The sequence below is a fragment of the Oxyura jamaicensis genome, chromosome 3, assembly GCF_011077185.1.
Source record: "Oxyura jamaicensis isolate SHBP4307 breed ruddy duck chromosome 3, BPBGC_Ojam_1.0, whole genome shotgun sequence".
Lineage (NCBI taxonomy): Eukaryota > Metazoa > Chordata > Aves > Anseriformes > Anatidae > Oxyura > Oxyura jamaicensis.
This window is the reverse complement of record NC_048895.1, coordinates 10175133-10198167: the sequence shown is the minus strand read 5'-3', so window position 1 is coordinate 10198167 and position 23035 is coordinate 10175133. Positions and strand designations below refer to the sequence as shown.

At 41.8% G+C, this 23035-nt stretch overlaps 1 protein-coding gene and 1 long non-coding RNA gene across 4 annotated transcripts in view; one reads left to right on the top strand and one right to left on the bottom strand.

Moving 5' to 3' along the window:
* Positions 1 to 23035, top strand: part of FBXO11 (F-box protein 11) — an 89199-nt gene that overhangs the window by 5637 nt on the left and 60527 nt on the right. Inside the window, exon 3 of one of the 3 annotated variants that reach the window (XM_035321171.1) lies at positions 12092 to 12375. In XM_035321171.1, the coding sequence (XP_035177062.1) occupies positions 12258 to 12375 (118 nt within the window). In that variant the 5' untranslated portion in view covers positions 12092 to 12257. Of the gene's footprint in view, positions 1 to 12091; positions 12376 to 17977; positions 18101 to 23035 lie in introns of those variants that run through there. The other 2 variants (XM_035321172.1, XM_035321173.1) reach the window with 2 other exon arrangements.
* LOC118163981 lies at positions 10910 to 11686 on the bottom strand. The gene is made up of 2 exons (XR_004749280.1): positions 11465 to 11686; positions 10910 to 11167 (listed from the first exon to the last, which is right to left on the bottom strand). It is a non-coding gene; the product is annotated as an uncharacterized LOC118163981 (long non-coding RNA).

Genomic DNA, 23035 nt, shown 5'->3' with positions numbered 1-23035 from the left:
GATTAGATGTGGCAACTGCAGGTAATTACAATTGCATTAAATGGTACAACTTGTAAATACATCTTCAGCAGAGAAGTAGCCTAAACACATACACAACCAAATCTAATTATATGGTTTGTTTCTTTGCATTTCCACAATAATTCTGTGTTTTCTGGGATAGCAGAATGAAGCAATCTGAAGTAGCAAAAGTATCCTCTTCACTGTCAGGAATCCAGCAGGTCATAAGGTCATGATAGGCTATAGGAAATCCATTTTACTGTGTTTCTGTTGGTCTTTTCACCATTAAGCAAATTTTTCTTTGCTGCTCATGTCAATTGTCATCTTCAAGCAGAGGACTTTTGCAGGCTGATCCCACGGTGGCTCTGTGTAGACATTTGCTCCTGTGGGGGAGCAGGCAGGAATTTCCCGTTCCTCCTGGTGGCTCCTGGAAGCATCTTTCTCTGCTGCACTTTCCATCTGCACTGCTTTCTCTTTTGTTTGCCATTAAGGTCAACTCCGCGTTTTTCCCACTCTGCCTGTAGCATTAGTAGCACTGTGAAACAGACTTTATCTGGGTGGGAAATGATCGGTGAATTTTTAAATACCATTATTGATTTTGCATTAATTTTCTTTATGAACCAGGAAAAGCTTTTATGCAGGGCTGTGATAGCCAAGAAACCAATGACAAGTTGTTTAAAGACTACCGCCTGGAAGCAGCCTCATAGATCGACTAGTTTATTTTCCTTATTTTTACGTACATTCTTCACACATACTGTATCTTCCTTGACTAGTATTATCCATCCTGAAGTACGTAGCACAAAAGTGATTGCATTTTAGCATTTTACCTGCAGCAGAGGTGCCTACCTCTTGGGCTTCTGCTACAACAGGTAAGGATATCTTGCCCGGAGCCATTTCCTTCCTTTCCTTCCATGGCACATGGTCAGAACAGAATGACTGCCTCTGCATCAGCCAACACCACTTCAGAAGCTTCTGTTTTAGGGCATCGAACCTGTAAAAGGGCAAGTGATTATTTTGTATAACCTCTTTGCCTGTTGCGTCAATTTATTTCACATCCTGTAAGTCTGCTTCTGGACGCAGATTATTGACTGCTCTTTAGTGAATAACATTTCAGTGATTCTTTGGCCTCAGAAAATTACCTTTGAAATGTTTTATACAAGAGTATTCATTATGAACAATTAATGTACTAAAAATGTCAGCACCTCAAGAAGGCATTTGATAGAAGGTGAGTAAATTTACATTCACGTATCGTTCAAACTTTCTGAACTTTTCATTTTTCTAAAATGTATGCTGTACCCATTGTTGTACAATTATATGAATTTGATGACCTGAATGAAATAATGTCAAAACTGCCTTTTATTTTAGAACAGGAAAGGAATCAATTAAGAGTTATTTTCTCTATCATTATTTTTAGATGTGATCTCTGGGAGTTTGATAGCAACCCGCCGTACTTACCCTGGACTATCTCTTTGCATGCTTTTTTGTCAGAAGCCAAAAAAAAAAAGTTCAGATTGAGCTGCAGTCTACATATAGGCATTCATGTAAAGTTGGAACAGCATTTTGTATAAACTAGAGGTTGAAAGGGCTACTTGTACCCATTTATCCTGATATTAAGTCTTGAAATGTAGTACGATATTATTTTTTTTAAAACTTTTCCCTTTAACATGTGGAAAGAGCACAGATTGTTTTACTTTATTTAGCAAGGTTCAAGTCTTAAAAATGATGCACTACGGTCCAAACACTCCAGAAAGTATTTGAAAGATACTGCCAGCTAATTAAATTTCAGGAGCAGCAGATTCTAATCTAACTTGCAGTAACGTGAAGTAGCAGTATCGGTCACTTTGACTGGCTAACAATGCTGGGAGATTAGAGCATAGGTCACTTTGCATGACTAACTACAGTTACGGGTAGCAAATACCTCTCCTGTCATGTCATTGCACCACACCTACGGGAAGACAAGCAGGACAGTTGAGCGGATTGTTAGTTACTCCTTGGCAGGAAGAAAGCCCCCTCAAAACAGAAGAAACTTCATCTCTGAACTCGAAAGGTCATCCGTCAACTTCCGTCTTGGTTTAAAATATGCGTTCTTCCAAGCCACAATACGAAACCCATTGCTTTCCTTTTTGGAAAGAGAAAGAAGAGAAAGGCATGAAAAGGCTTATATCCATGAAAAAAGTTTACTAACTATTTTTTTTTTATTTTTTTTTTTGGGGGGGGGGGGGCACGGGGAGGAGTACTGACCAAGATAATTGCTAGCTTTAATACTGAATTAGCATGTATTTTAGACACAAATAATTAGATGGCAAACAGATCAGGAATAAATATGATGCCAGTTGTGTGTCTCATACACATAAGGGAGTATACTTAATGTTGGAGAAAAGAGAAGGTCTGTATTTCAATTCAGTTGTATTTGGCAGGCCAATTAGAATTGCTCACTCACTATAATACAAATATTTTCTCTCTGCATGTACTATAGTAATGGATATTTCTCCCCTTTTATCTCATGGTATGAGTGATGAACAGGATGATTCTAATTAAATCCAACACCAAACATTCCATTCCCCAATCTTCATCTTTCTTTTTCTTTTCATCTTCACTAACTACTCTTGCACACCTCCAAAAAATTTGACTCATAAATCAGACTGTTAGCTTCTTTCTCCCACACCTCACAGGCTTGAAAGATAAAAGACATGTAAACATAGTCCTCCTATACAGGGTCTTGCAACAGAACATGGCTGTCAAGGCACTCATACAGGCCAGGGAAACTATACAGTTGTGACGGCTAGACCTCCAGTATCCACTCAAACTTCTTCAGAGCTATGAAAAATTGTTCTGTTTATTCCACAGTCCAACACTGCACAACATTAGCTATTGCAATGTCACGTTGAAACAGATTTTATACAAAGAACATTGGATTTGATGCGTTTTCTCCCTTTCATTTTCTGATCACATATCATCGAAGAAAATAAAATGCCCTACTTCAACAGCAATAATGCTATGTAAGCAGATATAAATCTAAAAAGAAACAAACTTGCATCAAAATGTGCCTGGTTTTGCCAGGCAACATTACAAGACAAAGTAATTCGTTTAATCATACACAGTAGTAAGATCACCATTTAGATTAAAAAAAAAAAAAAAGAAATATCAGATGTTAAGAAATGGAGATTACAAAACAAACACTAGAGTTTGAATATTTATAAACTTCTAGAACAACAGCTAGCCTACCTATCTCAGTCATGCACTTGCAGTGACTGTCAATAACCCATGTACACAAAACAGCACAGACACATCACTTCCCTTTATCCAATTCCTAATAAGAAAATTCTCCAAAATGTTAGAGTAGTCTTGTCTTATTCAAATTTTCCTTCTCATGCTAGCCAACTGAGACTTGAAAATACATGAAAATCTCAGTTTTCCCATTTTCCACTTCTGCTTTGCTGTGGAGAAAAGCACAGAAATATAAGCTGAGGAAACAGAAGATGCAAGATTTTCAGTGCCTCAGCAAATCTGGCTTCGTAGTACTGGACACAGATAGGTGGAGGAAAAACAGTTGAGTAAACACACTTGAACCAGCTGTTTTGTAAGCCGTCCTTACTATGCTGTCACCTATACTGTATACATTTATTCAAGGCCTAGATCACACTGATGCTCATAATCAGCAGTCAATGGAGAGGATTTTACAGTGCTATTGATATCATTTATACACACATTCTTCTAAAATTCTTCTCCATCTCTGCTTGTCAGCATAAAACTGATGAGATCCCAAGACACAGGCAACTGAGAGAGAGCAGAGCATTTTCCATACAGCGCACAGTTATTCTTTATCAGTTAATTTGGGTGAATTCCTGTTTTTATGTCCTTTGCATAATGAAAGGTTACATATCTATTAGTATTTATGTTTGCATATGGGGGTTACATATAGCCAAGACCAGAGAATACCTGCCTATAGGGCACAGACCACACACTCTGCTAAGGAAACCATGCAAGCCCTCACTTCCCTTCAGCTGCAAAATCCTCGACTCTTCCAGGAATGCAACCCATCATTCCAGCCCTCGCCTTGGTGAGTATAAACACTCATCATCTCCAGATTAGTTAGTGGCAAATAAACTTTGAAGGCTCATTACAAGGATTGCCGTGCTGAAAGTGAAACAAATCAGTATTCCACACAAAACGCCTTTACCTGAAGTTCCGGAGTTCTTGGATGGACAGAAACTGAAGGACTGCAGTGATCCAGCAATGTTACAGTGAAAGGCATTGACCATGGTGTATCTGAAGAAAGTGAGAGCTCACCCACTGAGGACAGAGTTCAGATCTCACTAAAGAAACGGTCAGTGGGGAGATGAAAAGATCACAGCCAAGCTTTTGACTAATGTGATAAAGATGGGATAGGAAAACCTTCTAGATCTAGAGTAATCTGGGGTGACAGATGAGCAAGGATTCAAAAGGAGATATCTGCAGCATGTTACCATGAAAAAAAGCATTACCTTTTGTGAAAGTTATCCTTAGCAAAACATTTCCTGCTGTTGATTAGCTCACTCTGCTGAGGTATAGGAATGTTTACCTGTAAAATACAGTACAAATAGGAGCACAAATACACGCAGCATTTGGATAACTGGAAAAAACACACAACACTAGTGAAATCTGTAGGTATTGGTCTTTGCTAAATACATGCTAATTGCATGCCAAATACATGTGATTCCAGGATCACAGTAATCCAAGCTTCCTTCACCACACAGGATCCATGCTTTCCCACCACTTACCTGTGCTAACACCTGCACATGTGCCTGAAACCTAGCTGCACTTCAGCTAGATTATTTTTCAGCTGTATTGCCTCCTTGATCTGCCTAACTGTGCTGCTGCAGAAATACTAGTTGACAGAAAAGGGGACAGGGTAGGAACTGAAAAAAAAAAAGAAAAACGATGCCTGAGAAGAGCAGGATTGCTTTTGCTATTCTATGACTTTATAAACCACTTGCAAGGATATCTTATGAATGAGGGAAAAGGCCTAGTGAAGCCATGACTGATGGATCCAACTGAGGCTAAGAAGGGCAACAAGGACCTAGACTCCTCTCTTCCAGATGCTCAATCTAGAGAAGGAGCAAACTGGCAAGACATACACATATGATATGCTATACTTTTTTTCCCCGTTAGCTGTTAGTTTGCTCATGGGAATTCATTTCATAATCCTTTTACATCTAAAGAAGTCCTCTGAAGGAAAGGATACAGTTTTGGAGCAGGAGACCTATAATAGCATTGGTCTAGCAAAGAAAGACTGTAATATTCTGCATATTAGCCATTGTTAGTAAGAACTTATTCCCACCAGCAAACAAAATCAGTTGTTGATAGAGTAAAGTACTCAGTTAATGCCAAGAGTACCCACATCCACCTGCTCTCAGTATTTGAAGTGAAAGCAGTCGTGCCACATGTAGACTCACAAGCAGCACGTGAATACAGACACTTCATTTCTCATCTCCAGGACTGAAGCAGGTATCACTCTTTACTACTGACTCTTTGTTGAGGCAATTGGAGATACTGGATCTCATTTAAGGCAGCTCCTTTGGATCCTCTACAACGCTATCAACAGCTGAAATGAAGAATGGGATTTCTTGTGCTCATTTTCAGGTTTACCTGCACATAGTGAAGATGAAGCAAAGTGTCATTAACTGCTCCTGACAATCTAGGCCCATCTTGGATAAGCATCAGGGAGCACTATTGCTTTGTAAAAATGGAGAGTTCAGAATCCCATTGATAGGTTTTTAGGGAGAAATATGCCATGGACCAGCAAAAAAAAAAAAAAAAAAAAAAAAAGGATTTTTTTTTTCCTTAGGTAGGTCTAAATCTGGAGGCAGGCTCTGTATTCCAGTGTCCTTCTATCAAATGGTTGATTTTTCCAGTTGGTAGTATTGGAGGTGCTTCTTGGAAACTTTTTTTTCTCCGGGTCTGACTCAATTCAGTGTGTTGAAAGATTTGTTTAGGCTGTGTGCTCTCCAAGGCAATATAAGCAGACATACCAGCAGCATCTGGGGGCAGAAAACCCCAACTCTACAGACAAAACTTAGCATATGGATGTGTTACTGGTGCAACGAGCAGAACAAAAGCAGACTCCAAGAAATAGGAACTGAGCACAAGACAAATTTGAAACTAGAAACTAAAAAAAAAAAAAAAAAAAGATATAGTGAAAGTTCTCAAATCTAAGCCACAGACTTGAGAGGAACTACAGGTATAAGGTGTAGCCCACGTTTTTTAAAAAAATCCCGGTACAGATATGTTTGAAAAGGGATAGTGAAAAGCAAATCCTGAATGGATGTTGACTGCTGAGTCAAAACATTATCTCAATATTAAATATCTAGTCAAATAATTTGGAAGAATCATACTATTTTGACAGGTCAGCCTTAAAATTACACGGTTTACATCCATTGGATTTTAAATTCAAGACTATCTGAAATATCTAAATTCAGTGCAATCCAGAGAACCAAAATTGGGGACTTCAGTGGAGGGCAGTGGGTGTTACTGGGAGAACAAGGCTGAAAGTGTAGGTTGAATGCCTGAGACAGTTCCACCATCATATGCAGTGGATTTCATCCACTCCAGCTCTTCAGCATAAACTCCCGTTATTGACATTAGGTTGGTCTGTACAGTGAAATCTCTGCCGTAATGCTACCTTAAAATTGTCATTCAGACTTGATCTCTAACACAAGTTCTTGCTCCTTTCACTTTGAGACATGCTGTGCTCCTAATTTATAGCTGGGATTGAACACACTTTCTCAAAACCGTTCTGAAACAAAGGCAGCAGTTTCCCACACGTTCCCTGCACAGAACAGAAAGCCGCACAAGTGAGCGCGTTCCTAAGCCCTGCTACAAGCCTGCTTATGTCTGTCAAGGGCGATCGGGTTAGTCCCAGTGTGACAGCCCTGTCAGAGGCCAGCACCCCGAGCTCTGCTCTAGCTGTTGGGTGAAGGCCCACGGGAACTGCATACCACCTCCCTCCTCGCTCGTGGAGTAACTGTACAAACTGGGTGCTCTTCCCATCAGTTATCACTCGTTCTTTCTCTCTCTCCCCTGAAAATACACCCAAGAAAATCCTGAAGCAGGTAATGTGTATATGCATACATGGTTTTGAAACATTACCACAGGGTGCTGTGTTAATGCTTTAAAAAATCCCTAGAGGACTTAGCAGTTATATATGTGTATATATATATGTATACATATATATATATACATAATATATATGTGTATATATATGTATATGAGAACTGAAGCAGTATTCAGGTTTCCAAAAACATTTTGGTAGGGCAGAACCAAAATCAGGATGTTAAATAACCAAGTCCCAAGACCCAAATGCTTATAGGAAACAATATATATGTATTTTTTCTTTTCCCAATGTTTTGTCTCATTCTGCAGAAACCACGTTGATACAGCAACAGACAACATCCCGGTCACATTCATCTACAATGCAAGCCACTAAGGTGAGCTAAAATAAAGCTAAATTTCTGGAGACGTGGATTCCAGGTAAACAGCAGGGACTTCTAAGAATCATTTGCTGTAACAAGTGGAAGACTTCGCTGAAGCAGGGGTCAGAGCAACTGCAGCAAAATGGCATTAATACTTTCAGCTGCACAGTAAGCAGGTTCAACCAGTTCTAGATCCCACTATTTCTGAAATGCTCAGATCTTCCAAGCTTGTGAGAAACAACCCTCTAGGTTTAAAGCCAGTAGTCGCCAGTGGGTCAGTCCAAAATCTTCAATATAGTATTTTTAGGCCAGGGATATATTAATGGCTTATGAGATAGAAATAATAGGCAGAAGTCTTCTGCTTCTGAAAGCAGAAATGTGACACTGTAGAGAAAGCCCTAGATAAAGACTCCTGTACACCGGGTTCTATTCCTGGCCCTGTTAATAGCCTGTGAATGCTCTCGGGCAAGTCATTTCAACCCTTTGTGCCTCTCTGTAAGGAGATAGATAGATAGGTGGCTCTTTTGCAAATCCCTCTGAACTGATTAAAAAGTGACTTGTATTTCTTGCTCAAATCTAGGAGCTGTATGTAGCAGAAGGCTCTGTGGTGGGCTTTGTGTAACAAGCTGCAACAGTGGTCTCAATATTTCTCATTCTCTCAAATGTTAGGAAGCAAGGAGCAATAAAAATACTGTGTTCCACTTAATTGCAAACCAGCAATTTAGTATTTTTCGGTTTGCTGATTCTGAACATTTTGTAAATAGATTTAAGTCCTTGTATACACTTTAAAGTCTGTTCTTACTTATCTGTAAACCCTTTAAAAGCAATCCACAGACCACCATCCATTGAAATCTTTTATTCTAGACTTGTTTTGATCAACTGTTGAAGCAATACTCACATCCTCAGGATATGTAAGGATCATAACATCTTACAACATTCAAAGTCTTACATTCAAAGCATTTTCAGCAGTCTCTGAAGCAAGGCCTTTCAGGATGCTACTGAACAGGCACGTTAAGGGGAATAAAATAGCGGGGATTCCAGCAGATCACCCTGGCCTGAATCATCCTGATTGAACAGTTTACACTGGCCCACATCCATCTGTAAACCCAGCTTATTCTCTGACCCCACCATTTTGTCTCTTCTTCATTCTGAGATTTTAGAAAATAAATGCTTAGCTGTATTATTCATTTACTTGAACAGATCTTCAAGTTGTTTGTAGAGGTCTTCACTTCAGAAGTCTTCACTTCAGAAGTCATCTGAACCAGAGCTGCTCATCTCTCTGCATGTTATCCTCACAAATAAGTAGGAAAAACATTATCAGTATTTCCTTCGCTACTACCTCATACACTACTTCTCTCTATAAAGTAGCCTCATTAGCTAAGCAGTTCTAACTACTCAATGTTAACACATAATTAACATGTTAAGGTCATCACTAAGCACTCCACCGCATCCTTTTCTGCATTCAGGAAGTAAGTTGATTTCTTCAAAGCAGCAGCCAACTCTTCATGTACATACAGAGAACTAAATATCTTTAATGCTTCAATACATCTACAATTGAAATGAACCAGCACACAACCATATGAACTAGCACACAACAACTCTGCCCAAACTGCTTATGCTGAAAGTGGCCCAAGTTAACTCTTTACCAGGTCTCGTGCCTCGCTGTTCACAGGTCACCAAAAGGAGGTTGGTGGCAAAGAACCTGTCTGACAAGCATTTTTTTTTGCATAATTATCTACAATATAAATCACATTATGGTTTAGTTCCACGTTCTGTTCGCGCTCTTTCCAATTTAAAATAAAGAAAAGCTGCGTTGACAAAGGCAACATTAACTTGCCACTATAAATTGCACCCACATTCAGAAAAGCTTTTATTAGCACATCATAGAGGATGGCTTAAAACATCTCCACAGTACTCAGTACAACATAGCCTTAATATTAGTTTAGACTTCAGCACCACTTGCATCACGGAAGGGTGTTTCTCCTCTCAGACACGACACAGCAACGACAAATACTTGGGACGGCTACATATAAGAATTTGAGAACTGACTTACAAAACTGAAATGATGATGATCAAGTCCCAGCTGTCATAGATAGATATAATTGTTATGAGGAAAAATAAAAGTACTCGTAAAAACCGTTCTGAAGACTTTTCAGGCTTCCTAATGTGTAGCCACGACCACTAGAAGACTAGTGCAACTATTTTGATACTCCATGCCTTATAAGACAAATGAAAGCACCCACAATATCACTTTTTGCACCAGTAGTTTAGTTAGTAGATCTATACAGGTTGTCCTACTCAGCATATGAGGTTCTCACCAGAACTCAACACTTTCATACTTCTGCCTATTTTTCTAGAGATTGTCCTCAATCCCTCTTGAGGAAGTCATGAAGAATACATATTGGAAATGCTTAAGTAGTCACAATATTTTTCTCCATTTACAGTATATTTTGCTAGACTCCCACCATTACATCTTTAACAGATTACCACATAAACAACTACAAAAAGTGTTTTTATGCGAAGAAATCATTGGGTTACAAAGTGGTTCAAGTCAAGATTTGAAGTGACTCAAAGTCAAATGTCTGCTCCAGTGAAGGTTTCAAATGTTATTCTAATATCAGGATGTTAGATTATTTTGTGCTTCAGGTAAAAATTAACTCATCATCCATCTTGAACCTCAAGAATGTTTTCAAAAATTTGGATAGAGTACTAGAAAATCAGGTTATACTATGTTACACAACTGCAGGTAAGTTGGAGTCACTAAGGATTCATTTGGTAGATCTTGGTGAAGACAACAGAACCAGAAAAATCTAACAAACACAAGTCAACTTTTATATTTTTATAAAGTTATTTATTTTTATTAGTAGCATACAGGTAATAGGTTTTTATAGTTAGTTCATTAATAGGCTATATTTTAAAGACTATAGGTTTTCAAGTGATATGAAATCCCTTAAGTGTGTCACTGTAAGTTAGACACAGTTCTTTACCATGGATCATCCTTTTCACTTCAAAGGTAAAGCAGTTTCACAATACTGGTATCTTGAAAATAAATGGATTTTATATGTACATTCTAATGAAAGAATATATGCCAGTCTGATAATTGTTATGACAGAAAGTGGCCTCAAGTAGAGTGATAGCTATTCTCTTTTCCTGTAAGGTTCTCTTCATAAGCACTAACCTTTATAATTTCCCCTCCCTGTAAGAGACAGTAGCAAGAATTACCTTTTTCAGTCATGGAAAACAATTCTTCAGTTTCTTCCACCATTCTTCAAGGCAACAAAATACCAAGTCAAAGAAATACTCCTTAACAATTACTACAAGATTTCTTTATTTTTATGTATTTACACGTGTACATATATACATACTCAGACATGGTTTCTGATCTGGTATTAACTTAAAAGCAAGATTTCACTGTCTTTTACTTGAAAAGTATAAACATTTTAATTTTTTTTTTTTTAAACTAGAGCATTCATTCACTTGCTAAGGTTCCATTATATCTTCATGTCTGCTTCGACATGAACCTTCTGCCTAATGTGCTTTTAATTACAACCCTTTGTTTGCATTTCATGCCAGATAACACACCAGGTCCTGATTCCGCAGAGGCTTCCAGGTGCTGGGATTAACCAGGACCATACACAGACCAACCTTTGCAAGGCTAGAAGCAGATTACATGCAGAAGGTCCTTACTGCTTGGATTTTGCCATTGGATTAGATGAAGTCTGAAAAGTAAAAGACACAGGTAACCTCAGTTTTTTTTATTTTTATTTTTTTACAGACACCAGGCCACCAGGTGAGCACCAATATGACGAATATAATAAAGGAAAAGCTTCGTCCAGTGTCAGCCCAAAACAAGCACCGCATTATTATATTAGAAAGAGCGTTTACACAGAGAAACACGCGCATCCCCCGAACGAAAGAGTTGCTGACAACCACTCAGGAAACGCGCAGCCTGTACGTGGAAGCCCGAAGCCACCCACCCCGGCCCGGGCCCGAGCCCACACCCAGCAGCAGGTTACCAAGGCACAGCGCACACAACAAGGCACTCCCGGCAGCAGCCCTGGGCCTGCCTCCTTCCCCTTTTACACACGACCGAGGGCCTCGAGGGCCCTCCGTGCATCCCCTCCCGGCGGGGAGCTCGCAGCGATGAAGCCCCCGGCCCCGTCAACAGGGCGCTGCGGGCGCGGGCCCCCATCCCTCCCGCCGCCATCCCGGGGCCCGCCATGGCGGCCCAGGCAGCGCCGCGCAGCCTCGCCTCACTTCCCCCCCCCCCCCGCCCGGCCGCCCTTATATCGGGCTCCGCCACCCCACCCCGCGCCGCGCCGCTCGCCCGCCCCTCCCTGCCCCGCGCCTCATAGAAGCGGCGCGCCGATTGGCTGCCCCGCCGCCGGCCCGCTGTGTGGGAGGCGGCGATTGGCGGAGCGCGGCCGCCAGCGGCTGCCTCCCCGCGAGTGTGTGTCTCCGGCAGTGTCAATGGCTCCTCCTGCCACGGAGCAGCGACGGGCTTGAGCCGGGCCGGGCCGGGGGCTCCTTTAAGAGAGCGCTTCTCGGGGGGGCCGCCGAGGGGGGCGCCGAGCCATCGTCCCCCGCAGCCAGCGCTCGGGAGACCTCCGCGGCTCCTCCGCCTCTCGAGCACAGCCGGGGAGGAGGCGGCGGCGGCGGCAGCGGGACCCGCACCCGGAGCCCCCTCCTTCCTGCGCCCGCTGCGGCGAGGCGGCCGCCCCGGGGCTCCCTCCTTCCCCCGCGAGCAGGCGCCGGTTGCCGGAGGACCCCCCCCCCCCTCCCCTGCCGCCACCCACACGAAGCCGGCAAATGAACTCGGTCCGAGCCGCCAACAGGAGACCCAGGCGAGTGTCCAGGCCGCGCCCGGTGCAGCAGCAGCAACAGCAGCAGCAGGAGAGGAACAACGCCGCCGCCGCCGGGGATCGGGGTAAGGCAGGCGCCGCCGAGCCGAGCGGGGGGCCTGCGCCGAGCCGGGCCCGGCCGGGCAGCGGCAGGAAAAGCCCAGGCGGCGGCACCCGGGGCTCCCGCTCAGGCCGCGCTTTGTTTGGCGCGGGCTCTGCCCCGGCTCGGGGCTGCGGGCCCTGCCGCCGAGCGGGAGGGAGGGAGGGAGAGAAGGAGGGAGGCGGGGGCTCGGCCCCGGCCCTCAGCCCCGGCGGGCGTGGGAGCGGAGGGTGGGGGGGCGACCGCCGCCGGCCCCCCGGGGCGGAACGGGGCGAGCTGCCCCCGCGCCGCGTCCCCCGGGGAGCCCCGGCGGGCCGGGCCGACAGAACGGGGCTCGCCGCTCAGCCCCGGCCGGGGGAACGCGAACCCACCCCGGGGGCTGCGGGGTGCGGGTGTGTGTGTGTTGGGGGGGGGGGGGGAAACGGCGCCGGGCACCCCCGGCCGAACGCGGCCCGGGGGCGGCGTCCCGGAGCCCCGCGGCCCTCCGCAGCCGCCTCGCCTCGCCCGGCCGCGCAGGGCTTGCTGCGCAGTTGGGCGCCCGGGCTTCGGTTACGGGGGGGTTGCGGGCCGCGGCGGCGGGGGCCGGGCGGCCATTTGGTGACCTCCCTCCGCCGCGCCGCCCCCGCCGGCCTCGGGGCCTGGCGCCTCAAGCCCCGAGGCCGGCGGGGCCGGGGCCTGGCCTAGAAATGTTGACAATCGGAGCGCAGGCAGGGAAGCACCACCATTGTCTGAGGGGATGGGAGAGGAGAGGCAGCGCCGAGGGGGGATCCCGGCCCTAATGGAGGCCGGAGCGGGAGCGCCGGGCTCTGAGGGGGGCGACGACGACGAGGACCCGGGGACGGTGGTCCCTGAGGCCCGGGGCTGCCACCGCAGGAACGGGTCCTCGGGGGTGCCACTGTGCTCCGTGCGTTTGCGGATTTTTTTTTTATTATTATTATTTTTTCTATTTTTTTTTTTTTTTGAAGGCGAGATGGGGGTGGGATTGGAGGAGACATTTTGCATGTCTTATCTGGTGGATTGGATTTTAATTTTTCATGCGCTGGCTTTCACAACTCTCACATGATAAAGGAGACGGATCCGTGGTGCAGTTTTAGATGTACAAATGTCTTTTTAAAATTAAAAAAAAAAAAGCCTTCATTGTCAGCTGGATGTCTTTTGTTTGAGTATCCAGGATATCACATCAAGAGCGGGGTATTCTAACTATGGAGATGCGTCACAATAAACATTCCAGGGTGTTCGTGGCAATCAAAGCGTTTTAATCGAACGAAGTAAATAAAATTTAATCTGAGGAAGTATTTTTAATTCTCCATTCCTCCCCTCTCCCCTCCCTCCCCTTCCTTCCCCCGCCCCCCCTCTCACACATTGGTCAGAGCAAAGAATGTTACCCGGACCAGCTTGCTGTGTATATACCAGAGGATGTGATGTCTTATGCCCAATTATGGGGCTCGTGTAAATCTTCCCAAATCTTCAGTAATTATATAATTAAAATTACTTCACTGGTAAACTGACATTAAAAAAAAAAAAGTACTTCCTCCTCTCAGTGATACGCACTGAGGATTTTCATCGTTGACGTTCCATATGCACAATACAGTTTTTTTTTCAACCCCTGAGTTGTCTTCGTATTTTAAACAGATGAAAATACAATTTCTAAGAGGCACCCGGAAAGGCGTGCTTATAAATAAAATGCTGTGATTATTCAGTTTTACGTTAGACTGTCTGTCTCAAACCATTCACATGTTACTAATTTGCTACAGATCCAGGCAGAAACTTTTTCTGTTAAAATCTGAGACTGCAATTTATTTGCATTACCCTAATATTTTGTGGAACTCTAGGTTAACATTTTTGTTTTATTTTATTTTATTTCTGACACTGTTACTGCTGTTTACCACTCAATGGTGGTAACTGCTGAAACTACTGCTCCATATGGGTCACTGCCAGCTTTTTCCTTCCATTTTTGAAGGTCAGTTGCACTAAGGTCTGGCTTGCTGAAAAATGCATTATATGCATTAGAGGCTTTTGTATTAATTTCATATTTACGTTTAGGGTATCTCTTGTGCATTTCCTATTCTCATCTCAGAACCTGGGGATGTCTTCCAGAGATACCTCTATCTCTGGAAGCTAATGCCACTTTTACCTGTGACTTTGATGGTTTGTGCAGGGCTGTTCCTGGAGAGGATGAGGAAGAACGCTACCAAATGAGGAGTCAACATAAAAGGGTTAAACTATACCATGCAAGTCAGTGCTGACTTTTTTCACCTTTATTCCCAAGCAATGTAGGTCGGCTTAAAAAAGTCTGGTATAAAAGAAGCAGTGTAAGTTATTAGCTGAGGGTTTCTATTAAAATCAGATTTAAATTTGTTTAAAAATTATTATTAGATAATGTGACTGTGCCTGTGATTAAATTAGAATTATTTTTTGTTAAAATTAATTCCGCTTGTCCTTCATATCACAGTAAGGAGGATCTTACAAATACTGTAGAACAGAGTATATAATGCAGCACATAGTTAATCTTTGGAACTTCTTGTTGTTTCATATCATTAGGGTAGATTGTTTAGTAAAATGAGTGCTAGATCCTGAACTTCATTTATTATTTAATGCTGCATAAGTACACAGTGTTTTGCATCTGGGCAACAGCTGTTAAAATTTCATTATTGTGTAAAAATCTAGAGTTATGACTCCTTTCATTAATACATTGCTAGGAAAAAAAAAGGCGAATAAATCCTCTGTCAGAGGTTCCTTGTAAAGGTTTAAAAATCATATAAAGCTGTGTTGTATAACGTGAGATTATTCATATTTTAATGAATTTTATACATGTAGTATGAACAGATCTAATGAACATATATATAATGGTGCTATCCATATTATAGATTGATAAATAATGATTGTGTACCTTTATTCTGATTACTTTGGGGAAGAGAGATCATAAATGCGTGCAGATAAAATCCCCCCCCCCAACTTACTGTATTGTACAGCCAAGATAAGATGTCATCAGAATATAGTTCCCAAGATGTTTTGCCTTATGTTCTGCTGTTCACACCTCCCTCCATCTAAATTAGCCACTCTGGCTACACTATGCTACTTCTGTTTTACCTTCTCCCTCCTGATCTTTCCACAATCACCAGTGGTGTTGCCAGTGGTTTATTCTGTGGTTTTGGAATTCTGCATGAAGGACGCAGAATGGATGGGTCCTTTCATTTTATTTAGGACAATGGTCTGTCCAGAAGGAAATTTAGACTGGGTGACGTCTGTGTTTAAAATATTCCTATGTTTGCTTATAGTGCTTTTTGTTTATTTATCTGTTTTCTGTTTGGCTACAGTTGTAGGAAGAAAACAAGGTTAGACACTTAGAAAAAAAAAAGTCAGAATGCAGCTAAACTTCTCCTCAAAGCTATCATGTGTGATAGTTGTTTTTCTTCTTGTTTTTACTCCTCTCAAAATTATAACTGCATTAGCGCATATGTGCTGCTTTGTGATGTCAGCACGTTACTGAGTATGGTATTAACGAGGTTCTGAGCTTTATGTCCAGTATTAAGTGTTTTCAGGATTGGACCTTGCATTGTTAAGCACCGCATGTACAGCACCATCACAGCTGGTGGGGTTGCTGTGATCCTGCTCGCCGCCTTTACATGGTTTTGGTGTTCACGTGACAAGGCAGCGAGTTGGCTCAGCTGGCTGTGCCAAAAACTTTTTTTTTTTTTCTTTTTCTTTCCCAGGTGTATTTTTGGCTTGAGTGCCAGTACAAGGGAAGGGATATCACTGAATGCCTGTGGGTGTGGTGGGACAGTGGCAGCTCCAATTTAGGTTGGGTTAAGCTGGGTCAGTGCTTCTGCAGTTGGGGCATATGGAATACAGCTTGTACACCTACCTGGCAAGCTTGCTCATTTTTTTCCTCCTTGTTCTGTTTTCCAAAAAAAACAAGACTTTCATACACATACATTCTGTCTGTCTGTCACTCTGCAACTTCTGAATTTGTTAGCTCATTTCAACCAGATTTGACAAAGGGGTGTGAAGTTCTTAGGTTTTGTGGAAATAGTTGAATGGGCAGAGAAAGAAGACAATGAGGGAAAGACAGTTGTAACTTATCCTCTCTACCCATGCCAAGAAGCAACAGCCAGCTGGCCTGTCAGCACACAAGGTAATTGAATTAGTCATTTGTCTGTATAGGGGACACGAGTGCTTGAAGTACTGAGAGGAAGAGTAGGTTAGGCTGTGCAAGACACAAACATGTAGAAACTAAGCTCCAGTAGATCTCTTGCTCACACAGCTTGAATTTTGTAATGTTAAGATAAATATCTTGGGAAAGTTAAGGAGTCTTGATTTGGCCCTGTTTCAAGTGCATGTGTGTAAGCATGTGCGAGATTATTTTTTAATATATGCACCAAAAGGGCTATGTTGGTGTGTGCTGGCCTGTAACAGTGACTGAATTAAAGGACTCTTATTCTGAAGCAGATGCCCAGACTTGCATCAAAATAGCTAAATTGGTTTCAGTTTTTGTAGGATCATCCCTTATGGCATGAAGTCAAGAAGTCAGGCATCAATTGCTCCAGGTGGAAAGAAATCTAATACAGGTTTTTCCATATTCCTTAAAATAGAGTTCTAGGCTGTGAAAAAACATGTTTACATACAGATGTGTAATCATTCTTTCTGCAGCGAAAAGTTTCTGAAGTCTGCCTTGCAGTTAAAAAATTAGGTTTTATGAACTTGGTACTGCAAGCCCTACTTTTCCTTCTCAAATCCAGATTTTGCATCATGAGTAAAAAAGAGGTGTACTTGTTTACTTGTACTGTTGTCCTTCATGTAGGACAAGTGCCTAAATTTATGCTAAAGATTATATATCTCTTTTGCAAAGATCAAAACTGAGTATCTTTGGTCTTGGTAATAATGCTAATTGCCCATAGTTTAGGTGTATTTCTCATAATTCATAAGAATATTAACATATGGTAGTTTCTGAGAACTAGCAAATTTTTTCTAATTTTATTTCTGTGTTCCAAAAACCTTGAGCTGAATGGTATAGGTTAGGCAAGTGAAGTCTCCTATGCTGGCCTATTTAATACCCTCCTGCTTTGCGGGAGCGTTACACTCTGCCCCTTCCTGCTCCAGTGCTACCTGGGAGCATCGCAGTTACGGAGTGGACCAAAGCTGTCCAGCACGTGTCAGGCTTATTGCGGGTATGCAGGGCATTACACATAATAGACATTATGGGCACTGCTTATGAAAAAATCAATGTATATGCATAGAATTGGAGTACTGTGATCGTTTTGTCAGCCCAGCAGCTGCCTGGGAATGTCAGACTTGCAGCTTACTTTATGTAGCAGCTTCCTCACCGGCACTGTAAATCTGGTGTGCCCAGCAAGTGCTTCAGTTTGCAGCGTTCATACAAAGTGACTGCTGCATGTGGGGGTCTGCTTGGTGCAGTAAGTGTACTTTGCACATGCACGCTGATATCATCGAGGAGGCCAAGGGCAGCCACTGCAGCGAAGACAACTCCTTTGGTCACCATCTGCTCTGGGTGGCTTCTACAGAGGAAGTTGTGTTGGGAGTATGCTCCAGGTGTATTGTAATGTGGGTCACCTGTAGCAGGGCTTATGCTTCCTTTTGCAGCTTGTGGCTGGGAACTGTTTGATCTGCCATAAAGAGGAGGTAGCGTGTTTCTCTAAGATTTCTAAATCATGCTGTTTAGAACATACAATGGTAAACACATTTAATGTGAAGTAAGAAAAGTAAATCCGAACTGTGTAGTATGTGGTTAATAAAAACAAAGAAAAGAAGATGGAACTGAATTAATAGGAATTTTAAAAAATGAAAGGTTTGTTTTCAGTTGATCCTCTTCTGTTTCTGACTGTTAAGTACTAATGCTGATTTCTTGCTTATGTGGTGCTTTTTAGAAAAGGAGGGGGAATATACTTAGTATTATTTATTATTTTTCGTAGTGCTAAACTTGAGTATGTGAACATATCCCTAGAATTTTAGTTTGAGTCTTTTGCTTCTTGATGAAATGAGCTGTGGGGTTGATGAGGGAGAAAGCAAACTAAAATATACAGTGAAGTTACAAAACACCTATTAAACTCTTACTTTTAGAAAGCATTTTAAATTGATTTAAAAGAGGAAGGCGAGGTCTAGATATAAATCCTGAAGTAAAGAAGACACTGCATAGGTACCTTTACTTTTACTTCCTACTAAAAGGGTTAACGAACTCTTTTGAGGTGGTTAAAATCTCTGACTTCGGAAGGCTTCCGAGAAGGTAACTGTTGCATAGTAATCGTTGTGGTTCTTCTCAGTACATAAGGCCTGCTTGTTGCGCTGCTGCCTGTTCTTAAAATGTTATTGTTCATAGAAGCTGCTAGGATGCAGGCAAACAACAAATGACCACTTGTAAACCATTTAGGTCTTTCAGCAGGCTTTTAAGGACTGCTCCTTATGCAGTCCTCTGAGGTATTTCCTTTAGCTGCATTTTGACAAGATTAACTAAATTATCTTAGAGCCTGCTCACTAGAGGAAGGGGTTGTCTCACTATTCCTGCTTCTAAGCATGTTTTTATACCCTGCCTTGTGTTGTCACTCCTCTGGTTTAGGCCAGCCCTGAACCATGGAAGAATACCATGGAAGCTAAGATTCAAGAAAAAACAAACAAAACCACCACCACCTGAATAGTTCGTTGCTGGTTAAGCACTTAGAACAAGCTAACTGCAGAGTTCAGTGAGCATGTATGAGATGTGGTCGTCAGGTATGTACCTGGGAATGGGGGGAGGGAAGTGGGACTGCCCCTGGTTGTCATGGCTAATAATAATTCAAGCAGTTTTGGTATTATGGGAGGCTGTAGCCTTACGCAGCGAATGGTAATAGTCCTATCCATTTCGTAGGAGCTGTACAAACGCTGCTGTGACTGTTCTAAGATAATGTACTGTTTCACATATAATGAAACAAGAATAAAATTTACTGTTGTCACAGAAACCTGCAATTTCCGCTCAATTGCCAGGTTGTTTGGGTCTCTCCTGGTGTCTTAAATGTGAGAGTTCAGGCACTGGTTTGCTGTAGGAGCTCTAACTGGTGCGTAGATATTTCTTGTCTACAGGTATCATTGCTGATGCTCTTAAGTTTATGACAAGCTGTTATGGTTTCTTGATTCTACTTAGTTAATTCAGCAAATGTATGTATTTGTATCATTCCAATACGTACTGGTTATTACAGTTTTGATTCCAGTATCAAAAGAATAGTATTTATCTTCCAGTGCAAGTGATTCTGTGTTCCAAAACTGATGAAATTTTATAGCTCTATCAGGTCAGCGTCAGTCTAGTGTTGATTAAGTGCAGTTTTTCCCCTTTTTGTTTTTCCTGACTCAATCAAACCTCGTATGTGTAAGGACTGGGGCTGTTACTTAATGATTGTTTTTGCAATCGTTAGTGAAAACTGATTTGGAAAACGAACTAAACCTCTTAGCAGACAGTGCTCTTGGGCTGGGAGATGGGAATGGCTGGAAAATATTGGGGGTGGAAGGCAGGCGTACACATTTGTTATTCTGGCTGTAGGCTGCTAGAAGGGTAGTCTCCCTCTGGTTTCTGAAAACTGTGTAGGGAAACAAGCATTCCTGGGAACGAGGTTGGGAAGCAAAAGGTCTTTTATTTTTATCCTACTGTGAATTGCTATTACAGGGCAAAATTAAAAACTGTACTTGGAATTATTGCACTTGTTTTGAATAACCACTGTCCAGATCAACGGAAGAGCTGAACGTGTAGTCTCATGATCATCATGCTGTGTGCATGCTTTTATACCAAGGGGCTGGTTAGCATGAATAGGTCATGTTACAGTAACTATTTCCTTTTGGTAATCCTGGTTTGTAGTGTTTGGAAACAGCCTGCTTGCCTTAAGGGCTCTGACTTGTGGGTTTTCTTTTGTTGTGTGCATTTAGAGGCAAAAGTTAGTGCATTTAATCTCTAGATGTAGAACTCTAACTCTACAGACTGTCTAAATCCTAAGATATCTTTATATTTGGACAGACTATTGCAGGATGACAGGTTACCAGATGCCAGCTGATCTGTGGTATCTGATGCACCATAATTGTTCATGTGCATGCTCTTAGCCTGTGGCAAGTGGAAGGTAATTTGAGTTAGCTTGACCCTCTTTCATTACGTTCTTTCAAGGCACTCCCTTGTCCACGTGGATTGTTAGACCTGCTGGAGTGTCTGGCTAAAACAATAATCCAGTTTCTGTCTCCAAGCTAGTTTGAGTGTATCTGTACAACAGTAGGATGAGGGCTTTGCCAGCATTTGCTCTATCGTTGCTGTTTTGAGACTATACCTTGCTGAAGGAATGATTGCTACGAAGATGCTACCCTGGGAATCAGTCAGATGTTATAATTACCAGGTGTGTTTTTCTTTTGGCAAAACTTATGAAAGCTTCTTTAGCATGTCATAAAACACTACAGTAGGTTGGTTATTTCACAGTACCTCGGTATACTTCTTTCTCGTATTCAAAGAAGTGGGTTTTATTTTGCAATTACCAAGCATCTTCTTAAAGAAGTCAGCTGTTCTAATGCTGCAGTAATGCTTTTTGGATGTTCTGATTCAAAGCTCACTGAAATGCTGCCTAGCTGAAAGATTCCCATTGACCACAAAATGGCACCTGAGTTTGATCTGAATTGACAAGAAAGGTAAAACAACCAACTTTCTTCTTAGTGCTTAGTTATATGAAATTCGAGTTTGTGACAGTAAACATGTAGCTATCCAATCAGCTTAACTGATAATTACTAAAAATATAACATACTACTTAAATGCACATGGGACAAAAAACTTCTTGGTAGTCAGGTATTGCCGCTCTGTCTTGCTCCCTGACTAAATTTCTGGGGCTCCCAAACAAAAACTTGGAACTGCTTCTTGAACTTAGATCAGTTCCCACTCTTCACCAAGAGAAATCTGGTTAGTTAATTACTGCATTACTGATCCTATGTCTGTATGACAAATAAAGCATCCTTCCCATTTTTCCTTATATAGCAGATGAGAATTTCTAAGGGCATACTGTGTGAAATGTAGAGCTGCTAAGTTTGTTGTACTTGGGAAAAATGAATGGCAAAGGGTAACTCTTGAAATTCAGCCTTCTGAAGACATAGGTCTTGGTGCAGACTTAGTGTAGTTCTCTGAGAAATAAACAGTTGTGGAGGTGGTCTATCAACGTAGCTTTAGAGTAGGCTGCAATTGATTTATTTTTTATTTTTTAAAAAAACGAACTTTATGCTGCAGCAACACAGCAAAATTTGCGATTTTAACTCTTTTTCTACGATCTGAGGACAAAACAGATGCTTTTTGGCTCAGTAACTCTTTCCTAATTATCATGAAAGCAAGAGTCAAGAAAGGTGTTCCAACAGCTGATGTATCTTCAATTTAAACTAGATGTAATAACCATTCAGATGGACGTACCTGCCATTTCCTTGAGTTGTTGCCATCTTGAACGTGGATGGACAACAGCTTTAAATGGCTGTTCGTTAAAGACTTTGGCAAGTTGTGAAGGTCTCTAAGGTGGCTGTAGTATATGACAACGAGTAGCAAGTGTTCCATCACCAAACAGCCATTTTGTTCTGATCCATTTGGTTCCTCTCTATGTCCATTTTTAACTCAGCAAAGGTAGATGGTAATGGAGCCTCTAAGGCTTATGCTTCAGGTTGCTGCTGAGAGAACCTCCTTCAATGCAAGTTTTGTAGCTATTTGGCTAGCTAAACATCAGTGAGAAGGCCGAGATGAATGTTTTTGGCTACTCTCATAGTCTGGATGATTAGAAGAAGAGTTGGTATGGTTGTGATAACAGGTAATATGAGTGACTTCTGGTGACCTTCAGTAGAGAGTTCAGACCCCTTCATATCTTGCCAAATTTCTCAGTCACAGCACCTTGTGATCAATAATATGCTGATATAGTTGATGGTGTATCCACTATCAGTGTGGATATTTGCCATGGTCAAACTTTACTTTAAATTAAAGGATTTAAATAATTGAAAAGGGCATACCTGACAAGGTTTACTGGATATCTAATAAAGTCCTCTTCCAAAGAGAAGGTTGTCATGGAACATGTATGATCCTGCCTTTCCCATTTTGCCTAAGTGTGGCTTTTGAACAACTAAGTTTGAATGAAACTCATTTTTAATGTTAGCAGGAAATGAAGTTTTCTGACAGCTCTTTCATCTAAACCTGTTTTTTTTTTTCTAAATGCAACAGAAGAGGAAGAGGTAAAATTCTGATTTTTACTTTTAGACAAAATAACTTCAATACATAACTTTAAAGGAAAATATACTGGCTATGTAAATGTTGAAAGAAATACTTTATATTTTGGGGGCTTCTTGCTTTGGTATAGCTATTAATTATATAGCTTCTGTACTTGGAGTGAAAGTAAAAGACAAATATAAAGGAAGTGTGAACTTGTAAAAAATCTGCTTGGAATTAACTTTCCTTTTTATTTTTGACATGTTATTCAATTTATTTGAACCTTTCAATATTGACACTGTGTATTAGTTCCGTTTGACTTGAACCTTAATTTTTCATGCTCACTTCATTAATTTTTCTGCCTGTGTTTTCTGGACAACTTTATCAAGAAACTGAAGATTTGATTGTGCACTCTGCTGTGGCTTGCTTTAATTAATACAGTGGAAGTTCAAAATGGTTTGCA